The following is a 12492-nucleotide window of genomic DNA, read 5'->3' on the forward strand; positions in this document are numbered from 1 at the left end:
TGGGAAGGGGGAATTCTGAGGATGTCTTTCCGTACTTCAAAGTATCAACGAGAATGTGTTACATGCAATAAACAGATAAACTTGTGTATAAGAGGCCAGGCCTCAGGGATGCAGTTAGAGCACCTCAGAACGATACCTTCTGTCCGTTTTCGTTGTGTTCTCCTCCGGAGCGAATAAAAACCTTGTTTCCTGCCTTCCAGTCTCCAGCGCCTGCCTCTTCAATAGTTTAACTTCTTTGTGGGTTCAAGAGGCGACATCGCCGGGCAATAATTAAGGATCTTATATTCTGGTTGGTAGTGCCCCCCAGTTTGTATTTTTCCACATCTAGACACTATGCACAGTGCGGCGCTATGAAATGAGGCTAGATGGAATGCGAAGCTAAATGAGCTAAATGATGTAAGCAAAGCCCAGGCAGCGTGGAGAAAAGCGCTACGATACCAGGAGGAATTGCGGGGAGCGGCCGATTCTGTGCAGGACAGGACGGTCACACAAGTTCCACAAGTAAAATCATGCACAAGATAGGGTGCACCCCTACGGATCGTTGCATGCGGGGTTGTGATCAAAAGGGCACCTTTTTGCATATTATTTGGGAGTATCCAGCCATACAACAATTTTGGAGGCGGGTGGTGCGAGTGAGGTCTGGGGTGATTGGACAGAATGTGCCTCTGGAGGCCGGATTGCACATACTGTGTGTAACCGGGGATCAGACATGGCCTAAATATCAGAAAATGTGGTTGTCCTTGGCCATGAGAAACATAGCTAGAGCGTGGGCAGCTGCCCTCCCCCCGACAGTAGTCCAACGGAAGGTAAATCTTGTCTGGTGTTGTGCAGCAGAAAAAAACAATATATGAAAGCAGGGGTTGTCCCAAAAAGTGGTAAAAAGTGTGGAACCTATGGGAGACATACAGGAATCCGTGAAAGAGTCGAGGTAGGGAGCGTAGATCGGGAGCTAGAGTAGGGTGAGGACAGCCACCCTAGAATTGTGGGGAGGGAGTGTGGAGATTCGTCCTGATTACCGTAACAAAATGTGGAATCTAATGTAAGGGGGGCTGGATCTATGCCTTCAATTGATTGTTAAGGTAATACTATAATTGACATAAGTTTAATAAAAAGATGATTTTAAAAATAAAAATAAATGAGCATCTACATTTTTTAAACTGCAAATGCTTGTTTTACCCCGTCCTCCAAAACACTTGCACTGAAAATTGGCAATAGAGTTCTAGGTCTTAAATAATGTCCTTTACCTCAAAAATTCTTTCCAAGGATGTTCGAGCAAGCTTATATTATATCTCAGTCTTCATGATTAATGTCAACTTATGTTTCAATTTTTGCGTAAATGGAGAGTAATATGCTGCCGATATGTTCATTCAATGTATGTGGTTTGAATAATGTTCTTAAGCGTAGACGGGTGCGGCAGGAAGTGCAGTTAATCAACCCGGACATCATATGTCTTCAGGAAACTCATGTGCCATGGGGTAATCGGAAGATTTTGAACGAACTGGGGTATAGGGTACTTGTTACCTCTCGGCAGGCCACTATGAATCGGGGGGTGGCAATTTTGGGACGTCAAACGATAGCTTCCACGGGTAAAATCAAAGCCGATAGCTTAGGTCGCTGGGCAATTGTTGAGTGTATAGTTGGGGGGGGGGGGTCACGACTACAGTTTGTACCGTATATGGGTTGAATCAGGATGAAACCGAGAATCTTGATTTTCTGAATGTAGAGCTGGCGATGTGGGGTACTCCTTTATTATTGCTAGGGGATTTTAATATTCATGGTGAGGCCTCTACCTGGGATCCCCAATTTAGTAGATATACTGGCCGTAAACCACATGTTTTTAGAGCATTGCGGAAATTATTGCTTCAACATGGTCTGGCTGATGGGTGGCCATTGGTTAACCCGGGTGATCCCGCCTATACTTTTTTTTCCTCCCCACATAGGAAGTTCGTTCGGCTAGATTACATTTTTTTGCCTAGATCATTTGCCATGGGTGCTCATATGCAGGTAATGCCACGGATTACATCGGACCATGGCCCTGTGGTTATCAATTTGCCGCTTTTTAATATCCAGCAGGTACAGCGGGCATTTTCATTCAATAAGAAGCTTATATCTGATGAAGAATTCGCATGTCATATCCAAGACTGGGCCAAGCAGTTTTTAGAATTTAATAAAGGTACCGCGTCTCAGGCGATGGTATGGGATAGTTTTAAGGCTGGCTTGCGGGGTGAAACATATAGCTTTGGGTGGTCTCAACAGCACAAGAAAAAAGCTGATATGGACAAATTGTTGGTTGATTTGAAAAATGCTGAATATGAACTTGTTTTGGCCATAGGAGCACATCAAGATAGTGAATTGGCACAGAATAAGGTAGCGTGTGCTAAGGCTAAGATAAATGGGGTTTGGAGTCATGATATTGCAATCCAGTATAAAATCCATCGCACTGACCAATATGAATATGGCGAATCGGTCGGTAGATGCCTTGCGCAAAGGCTTCGGGGGCGTCAGACAGCACAGAGTATTGAGACTTTAGAGAATGATCAGGGTCGCTTGGTTGGGACAATGGATGGTATATTACAAGTTTTTCAACAATATTATACTTCATTGTATACTCAAGAAGATCTATCTCCTGATCAGATTGACCAATTTGTGGCTAGATTTGACTTATCAGTGATTGAACCCGGTGTTAGAGAAGAGTTAGAAGCTCCTATAACTATGCTAGAACTTGAAAGTGCATTTAAGGACCTTGCGCTTGGGAAAGCTGCTGGTCCGGACAAACTGCTGTTAGAAATTTACCGCTTGCTATTTGCCATTATTAAAGATGATATGCTGGCCACTTTTCATGCCGCTCAAGCTGGAGCTCCTCCTCCGTCGTGGGACGACGCAAACATAGTTTTATTAAAAAAAAAAAGGATAAACCTTCATATCTCCCGGGGTCATATAGACCCATTTCATTAATAAATGTAGATGCCAAAATATACTCCAAAATCCTCGCTAGCCGTTTAGTTCAAGTTGTACCACTATTAGTGTCCAATCAACAGCATGGCTTCCTTCCGGGTCGCAGTACTGTTAACCATCTACATCGGGTGATTGCCGATTTAGACTATGCTGCTGTATTCCACCAAAATGTTGGATTGGTGTTTTTAGATGCTGAAAAAGCATTTGATCGGGTGGTGTGGGCATTCCTATGGGCTATAATGGGTAAAATGGGGTTTGGACCCCGATTTTTGCCAGCCCTGCAAAGTATGTACAAACGACCAAGGGCCAGAATCTGTGTGATGGGACAGGAGTCAGCATTTGTTTATATATCCCGGGGTACACGGCAGGGATGCCCATGTTCGCCGCTATTATTTGCTGTCTACATTGAACCATTGCTGCAGATGCTAGAAAGTTCCCAGGGTATACAATCTATGGTTATAGGGGACAATTTTGTGCGTGTCTTAGCTTACGCTGATGACACTGCGGTTGTGACATCTGACCCGGAACAAGCATTGGGGGAAATTGAAAATATAACACGAGAATTTGGTAAAGCTTCTGGGTACAAATTGAATATTTCTAAAACCCAGGTCGTTTGTACTAATGGGCTATGTCCTAATGACATGCGTGCTACTACTGAAGCAAAGTATCTCGGAATTAAAATTAGGATGTCACTCCAAGAACTAGTCACTGTGAATTGGACTGATATCTTACAGTCAGTTAAGCGCCAGTTGGAGAGGTTGGAATGTTTACATTTAACGCTAGTGGGGCGGCGAAATGTTTTAAAAATGTGTATTTTACCCAGGGTATTGTATTATTTCCGGACCGTACCGCTTGAGTTGCCACGTCCACAATTAATGAAGCTTCAATCTATAACCAACAGATTTCTATGGAGTTGGAAATCCCCTCATCGAGCGTCCAAATTCATGACATTGCCGCTCTCAAAAGGTGGATGGGGAGTCCCGAATTTTGGGGCCTATTATGATGGCGGACGGACCTGAGTTCGTCCGCCACCATAGAGTAGGAGGGACCGTCCGCAGGGGCTGCGGCGGTCCCTCCGTGCAGATTAGGATGTGACCGCCAGGGTGGCGGTCACATCCTCAATCTTTAACATTGCGGTGGGTGCAGCTTCAAGCTGCACCCGCCGCAATGTTAAACATGCATGCACGGCATTTGCGTTCACAAAGCAGCAGGCACCGCGTGGTGCCTACCGCTTTGTCCACGCAAATGCAGGGGGGTACCATAGGTACCCCCCCATGTGCACCCCCCACCCCCCCTTCACCAAGGGGGCCCGCAACGGGCCCCCGAAGTCAATGTCCGTATGCTTTTCCACGGCGGAAAAGCTGCAGTGGAAAAGCATATGAATTCCGCCATCCTAATATGGCTGGCGGTGTCTGATAGACACCGCCAGCCATGTTAAAGCTTTTCCACCGCGATCGGAAGGCGACCGCGGCGGAAAAGCTGCGTACGGATTTTGAGACCCACCGCCATCCTAATTTGGCGGTGGGTCTTTTGTGCCTCTGCTGCGGTTTTCCCGCATCCTCCGGGCCGGCGGTGGCTTCTGCCGGCCAGGAGGATGCGGGAAACCGCGATCCTAATCGGCCCCTTTGTTCTTTATTATCTAGCTTGCCTCTTGCAGAACATGACATTTTTTATTCATGGGGGTGAGACACCGGTATTTGATAGCCCTAACATTTATTCAATGCTATTAGGTTGTCAATCTCGACAAATGCTGCTACGTTTTTTTTGATCCAAGTTATTATAAAAGAACAAGATTTAAGACTATATTAGCAGCATTTAAAGGGTGGAGGGCGGTACGTAAAATAATTCCTCTTAATCGCATTAATCTCTATACACCTTGTGATTCAACCGAATTACTACCTCCTATATTCTGGGACAGTAAGATGAGGACGTTTTGTCATATTGGCTGTATGTATTTTTGAATAGGATTAATGTATATTCTTTTTGTATTTGCTTTGATCATGTATGAACTGCATAATAAATACATTTTAAAAAAAATTATAATTCTTTCCTCCAATAATATCAAAATAACCTAAAGTGTACATTTGTTTACTTGTTGCTGCAAACTGTACTAGTCTTAACTTTATTAAAACAGGAAATGACAAATACAAAATACAATTTTTTAAAAAGCAGAAAAAACGTTCTTTAGTAAGTTTTGTACCTGTGTTTGATCGTCTTCTGATTCCAAAGTCCCAGCTTGACGTAATGTCGACCGACTGAGAATACACATAGCCCTGAGACTCTCCGCTGCTCCCCTGTGTGTCTGGCCCGCTGTCTCCTGGTACCGAAGAGGGGTGGTACTTCTCTAGGTCCACGTCATGGTCAATCAGCACCATCTCACACATGCCAGTGTCATCGCTGGTGACATGGGACTGTCTAATGTGGGCCAGTATGATTGTTGGGTTGTCCAAAAAGGCCATCCTCGGCCACAGTTTAATTGCCTTAATGAGTTACTTTTTCCTTCCCCATTTTGCGTCGCAGACAGCTCTGAAAACAGAACAGAAAGTAGGCATTGATAATGCTGAAAACTAACGAATGTTTTTAAAAAGCAGATTAAACGGCTTGCCCTGCAAAACATGTTTTAGTAGGCACTAATCTAGGCACTAGACAGCCACGGTTTCAGAAGCCAATGCTGAAACTACCTTTTTTGCATCTACTGCTTTTTTAAGCCCAAGAAAATGGTGAGTGACCCTCAGTGACCTCTAAGCTGCCTGCTGGCCAGCACAAGATTACTTTATTTGTTGGGCCAACAAGTACTTGTTGGAATAAAAATCATATGTCTTTTTAGGGCCATCTAGCATATTTTGGACGCCCATACATGCTCACCTGTAAGTTATTTGTGTCCAATGTTTTAATTGTCTATTATGTTAGTAGCTGTACAATTTATCAGGCACGTTTGTATGTCACACATTTCTGTTAATGTTTAATTTTATTTTTGTACCGTCTAATCGTTTTGTCCTTTATTATGGATATATGTATCATTGCATGCAATATACGATGGTTTCCTAATACATCGTTCTCATTTTCTTCAAGTTCATGGTGTCATTGTTATTTATCCATGGTCAGTAGTGTATTTTTGTATATCATTGATTGATAGTCCTAAATCATTGTGCACGAAGTCAAAAAAAATCAATTGCTACTTTCATGTCAGAACCTCTGACTCTGTCCCGTGACAGTTCCTCAGGTTCTGCATGATACTGGAACACCTCATTGTTATTACCAGTCATTTAGGTATATCTGTAGGCTAAACCATGCCGCGACCACAGCAAGCAATGTACCTGCTACCTATGAAAACACATGCATGAATGAGCGAGCATTCAAGGTTTTATTTACACCAATATATTTGAGTTGCAACTGTTAGTAGATGAATCCCTCCCTCTGCCCGAAGGTTCCCATCTCAGCTCCTCGTGCACTTAGCTTGGGTGTAACAGGACTTCAGATAGACCCAGTTTGGATGTGTATTCTATATGTATTTTTACAGGACTCAGCACGGATTACTTGACGTTGAAATCTGGAGACCTTCTGGCCAATAATTGACTCATGCACAGATTGTAGAGTGGTCAAAACATCAGGAAAGATCTTAATGCTAGCCCCTTCATGAGCTATCCCACCCTCGGCTGCTAATTTATGAATATTTTTCCTATGTTTTAATAAAATAGCTCATAAATGTTGTACTGACCCTGGTCGCACAGCAGGCCATGGTGTAACAGGACTTTGAGCAAGCTCGATGGCAAACGTATGGAAAATGTTTGATAACTTTTGTCTTTACTCATATTCAACAAATTCTTCCATGTTCTCAACATCTAGGCACTCTACCGCCCAGAGGATATCTAAGTTATTGCTTCTAGAATGACTTCAAGGTTATCGCTCTTAGAAGGCACCTGGTGAACATGGCTTCCAGTATCAGCAAAGACACCACACTCTCCTCAGCTCCATAGCCGGTCATAGAAATCCTTTGTTGCGCATCATCTAAGACAGTGGTTCTTAACCTTCCTACTTCTGTGGACCCCACTGAATCCCTATTGGAAGCTGGGGACCCAAGCATGGGCAAATCCTATCATTTTAATTTTTAAAAATTACAAAAAAAACACAGAAACTATTCTAAATTAAAACAAATACACAAATTATGAAATACAGATTGAATTCAGAAAACGAAAATACACAAACATCGTAAATCTAATTATTAATAGGAAGGTCGGAGCTTTTCTAAATGTGGTTGTATTTCTAAAAGACAAAGCAGTATGCTCGTTTCTAACCTATCACATTGTCTTTTTTGCTCCTAACGCATCCTCTCGTCAGTCTATACTAATGCTTCAATTAAATCCACCAATCATCTGTACAACTGTTTACTGTACTTGTACTGCTGTCACAAATCAAGATAAGGGTACCAACCTAATTTTTAGCATCCAATTACAAATTCCTTCACATTTTCAGAGCGATTTAAAAATCTCAGTTTTAAACTTTACTTTTTTATGTTAATAAACTGTTTTATGACCTGTCAACATTATGTGATGTTCTAAATAGTGGCAGACCACTGGTTAAGAACCGATGAGCTAAGATTTATGTCATTTTGGCCGGGATGTGTTCAATCTTGCAAGTGAGGTGATGCAGCTGAAAGCCAATTCCATGGACACCAGGCTTGACTCAGATGATGATTTCACGGCAAACATGAATACTAGACATTTTTGTTGCTGTTGGTCATTTATCTAGGTTTGGGAATGTGGCGGTGATCAAAACGTTTCCAGTGTGGCATGTTAGCCTTGCCCACAGTGCTGAATATTCAGTTCAAGGTGCTTTAACAAATCTCAAAGCAGAACAAGCTTAGTTGAAGGGGAAAATCAATTGGTTGCTCCACATCCAGCAGTTAGTAGTTGCCCTACATGAAGGTGATCACACTTTCACTGTCTGCATAATAGTTGCAGATGACAGTGCGTAAATAGCATTTCTATCCTAATGACAATGCAGCCTGGGGCACAAAAGTGAAAACGAAAATTACAGCTGGTATGTTGGAACTCAACTGAGACTTTAAGCTTGTACTTTCAATGATTTCCTGCTTCCACTGTCAATCCCATCTCACGTTTTTTCATTATCCCCAGTATAGCAAAATGCCTGTATCTTACTACAAGAGCCACGCAGCACACCATAAAGTCCACACATATGCTTTTGACCAGCAATGTGAACGCTGAAACTGTGACTGCCCACAGGGTGGAGGAAAGGTGCCAGTGTCACCTCTTCATTACTAGATGCCTGTTGGCCTCATGCTATCTTATATGTTCTCCCAATAGTCTTGATGTTCCCCATGCTCACCAGTGAGTGAGGTCATTGGATGGTTGGAATGTTAAGAGTAGTTGTGTTTGGATGAGTGGACAGTTGGATTGAGAAGGGCTGAGCAGCAGGATGGTGCTCCAGGTGGGGGCTTTACATGGTTCACCTGTAACCTGATCTACACCTAATAAACCTACTCCTTTGTAACCTACAAGACTACATACTTGATTGTAATACCATGGTGTGGATGATGCCCGGGGGCCCCACAGACATTAGTCTTTCACTACATACCCATAGGCCCAGAGATTGAGGATGCCAACAACCAGCACGATGATGTGCTATCTGACACATTGTGACAACCATCATCTCGGCCACAGAGCAGACTTGCTCCCACATGAGAAAGTGGGCCTTAGCCTGTTAATCTACGGAGAAGGAGTAGAAAAGCAGTGTCAGAAGCAGCTTCGCCATACAGACGGTGCGAAAACAGGCTCCACTCACAGGTCACCGCTGCCCCATTGCGCTGGCTGGTTGGGTGTAGCGTCCAGCATGGAGAACAAGGATTCGTATCATGGCATCATCAGTTCATTTTAGGGAACTGTTGCTGGAGGTATCAAGTTTTTGCTTTAGATGTCCATTCTGTAAAATTTCTGGGAGGATGTTTGCAAATGCCCGGCAGAGCTACAAGGTCCACCTGAAGAGCGGCAATCTTGGTGCCTGGCTCCCAGGTGTGTCTGAAGTGATGTCACCTGCGCAGCACTCGGACCTCAGTGATCACTTATTGGAAGCAGAGATGGGACAGAGTCCAGTCGAGTGGTGTGGCTCACTGGTTAGAGGCGACCGACCCGGGAGCAGAGGACGGCCCGGGACCAGGGTTCAATTCCCGACGCGGCAGGGTCTTGGACCAGGGTCAACGGACTCGATAATTCTCGCCTCGGTGCCTACTCTAACTAGGGATCACACTCGGCAACTCTGGGCATTAGCTTGCCTCATCTCCACAACGGCCCCCCACATACGCCGGGGATGCCTGGTTTCACCTTGGCGATACCCAGTAGGGACCATCTCAAATGGAAAGCCAGGACGGGTTCCCCAGCGGTCTACAGCGCAGAGATACTCCTTCGAGAGTCGATTCTAGCGCTTTAGAAACCCACAAGCAATCAATCAGGTGAAATAATCCAGCCGCTTGCTTAGCTGTGAGTGGCTGTGAGATAGGGAATGCAATGCTCCACCACGGAGTACCACCCGGCTCCACCCGCTGCACTGAGGTCACTGGCTGAGGGATGTGCATGGAGCCCACAGTGTGCTCCCAAAACTCACCTCTGGACAAAGACCAAAAGTACTTTGCCTTCTTTCACACGGGGTCTCGAATGAAGATATAACCCTCGCCACCAGCCCCAAGGGTAACGCTCGGAGGGGGAGGGCATGGGCACATTCCTATAAATCTCCTCCAGACGAGAGGCTGCGCTCACCTGCAGGCTGCAGGGACCCCTTTAAATGCGCAGCAGCCCGAGGCTTCTGAAAGGTCTAAAACTCCCAATCAAAAATTACTGCTGCCCCATCAACGTGTCATATAAATGCTGGCATGTTAATTGTGTATTTAGAAGATTCTTAATGGTTTGTTAATTTGCCTCCCACACTATGATTGTACTTGAAATGATTTAATGGAAGCTGAGGGAGTTAACAACATGTAACAGCAGATGTGCGACGGCTCCCTTTCCACACTGTACCCCGACTCCGAGCCTGGCACCGGCAGTGTGCCAACGCGGGCAGCGGCGCCGGCGGGCGCACAGGTGCCCTCCGGCTGCCACCTTGTTTCCGCCTTCACCTATGGACCGCGGGAGTTTAAATGATAGGAAACGCCAGAGCAGAAAAAAACCCTCTCTCACCGACGCCGTACGCCCGCCATTCCCAGGACAACTTTCGCTTTCGAAGTGAAATAAATAACAAGGTCGTAGTGTAGAAGTGTGGAATCAAAACACCGACTTATTTAATATACCCGCAAGCGATCCATCATCGCCCCCTGCCCCTCAGGGCTTTAAGTGGGATGACAAAACTGGGGGGGGTCTCTCAAAGGGGCGTGGCCAATGTAAGTAAGAGCGTGGCTTAAAATACATAGGCCAATAGTCTGTGCTTAGCATAGTGCGCCACCCGTCTTGTATTTTGTTGTTTCTGTCATTGCATCCAGATATATGATACAACAAGTAACATCATACCTACAAGAAGTCAGGAAATTGGCTTTGTCAATGGTTGTTAGTTGCATACGATAAATAGGCAGTAACTATGGCGTGTATATAGTATTGAAAACGCTTTCACTGTGATACCAGCGCAATGTTGCTGCTCCCGAGGTCCAATTCACACACAATTGCTAGGTACAGCACTGAAGGAGCGGTGGTGTCAGATAGGGCTGTTTTCGATTGTCTTGTTGTTCGGTGGTTAAGCAAGTCTTGATGATGTCTTTGTCGTCTGTTTCACCCCTTCTCCTCTCCATGTGTGCAAGAAGTAGAGGTCTTGGCATGCATACATGCTGTCTTAAGAGGTTTGGGACACTACTGGAAGTGCCACAAATGCATCCATTGGAAACTGGCAGGTGGGTGACTTGGGTAAATGAGCACTGCTGGTGAAGTGACTTCAGTTCATGCTGAAAGTTTTTTGTGTCTCCTTCAACAATCACTCAGTTACTTCGGTTTGTATAAAGGCTGGTGGCCCAGAATAGATTAGAACCAGCAGTGGTTTCTTATCCGAAACCAGCACATCCTCCATAAACTGAAAGGCAGCTCTGAATCGGGCCCATACATCTTTAAAAGATGTGTGTAGTAAGGCTGAGGGCTCAGCCGCTCACTGCTGCAGGAGATCACCGGCTTCCTTCTTTGGAAGGCCCAGTCTGGGACCTTTGGGTGGGAATCGCGTGCTTCTCTCTACAGGAAGTGGGGACACTTCAAAACAGGCTCTAGAGATCTGCTGTTGTCTATACCATAGGTGCACACTACTAGTACAGTTAGAAACAACTGACAACATGGACTATGCTCTGTGCAGTTCAGATCTTTCTGTCCCTTTCTCAACAGCGATATGTTTTTCATAAACTTCTTAAGATTTGGACACTCTGCATAAAGGTCCTGGGCTGACGATCATAGGACCCGAGTTTGAATCCTGGCTTTTGGCACTTGACTTAAAGTTGTGTCATTCTGTGGTCTCCATGTCTACTCGAGGGCGACGCCTTCTGTCCACAATGCGGACCAATAAGAACGGTTTCTCGCCTTGCTCTACATAGGGGTTTTATAGAGGGAGTGGGGGGGCCAGGGCTTAAAGTGGGCCGGGTCTCACCGGTGCTGAGCACCAGCAGGTTTTTAAAGGGGTTCCTTGAAACGGGTCTCTATCGGGCTCTGTTTTGTGCCCTGGCACAGGCAGTCTGTTTTTTGCCAGACTGCAGTGCCAGCAGGCACATCGGTGTGCGGTGCGCACACTGCTCACTGCTCACTAGTGGAGAAGTTAAGGCATGACGTCATGCCAGGTGAGTCTTGTAGGGGAAGGGAAATCCTTTAAAGAGAATCATTTTCTCTCTGGAGACACACACAAAAGTCCAAGCATATTTAGGGATTTGATACTTTAAAAAGCCTTATACAATCTCTACATATCTAAATATATTCGAGTAAGAGTCAATATTTTCTGTGAATCCCCCATACACATGCTCAGGCTGATCAAAACCAGTTGTGGAATGCTTCCTATAGCCAGATTTGCCAGCTCGGAGTAGAATAACAGGTACATTCAGAACAGCACCTAAGCACAGTACCTAGTGGTACGGAGTTCTGCTATTACCTTTCACAGAAGAAGACTTAATGAACTGTGGCTGACCCGGAACAAAAAACCCATGAGCTATGTCTCGAAGAGGAAATTCTGCTCTAGATCACACACCAATGAAAATGTAAATATTTATTTACCAAATAACATCTAATCCTTGGCTAGTTTAACAAAAGATTGTAATGTGAACAAAATGCCTTTAAGGAGTTGTAGCTGACCCCACTAACAATGGCCATCTTGATACACTACAGGACAAGCATTCAGGGGTACTTGTAGACATGTTTGCTGCTTGTTTAGGAATATCATACGCAAATGATACCTTTATCACAACAGGCCAGATGATTTTATAACTACTAAAAGTAACTTGTATGATCAAGTCTTGGTGATGGTATATCAAAGTGGGAGTATGCCTAGCAAAGCTGTACAAAGTCTGGGTAGAAG

General features: G+C 44.8%; 1 protein-coding gene across 2 annotated transcripts in view; it reads right to left on the reverse strand.

The window, feature by feature from the left end:
• MAPKAP1 (MAPK associated protein 1) overlaps positions 1–12492 on the reverse strand; it is a 733860-nt gene that overhangs the window by 669329 nt on the left and 52039 nt on the right. For both annotated transcript variants that reach the window (XM_078646092.1, XM_078646093.1), the window contains exon 2: positions 5156–5481. In XM_078646092.1, coding sequence (XP_078502218.1) covers positions 5156–5414 — 259 coding nt within the window. In that variant the 5' untranslated portion in view covers positions 5415–5481. The remainder of the gene's footprint in view (positions 1–5155; positions 5482–12492) is intronic.

Source organism: Lissotriton helveticus, chromosome 5_1 (assembly GCF_964261635.1).
Source record: "Lissotriton helveticus chromosome 5_1, aLisHel1.1, whole genome shotgun sequence".
NCBI lineage: Eukaryota > Metazoa > Chordata > Amphibia > Caudata > Salamandridae > Lissotriton > Lissotriton helveticus.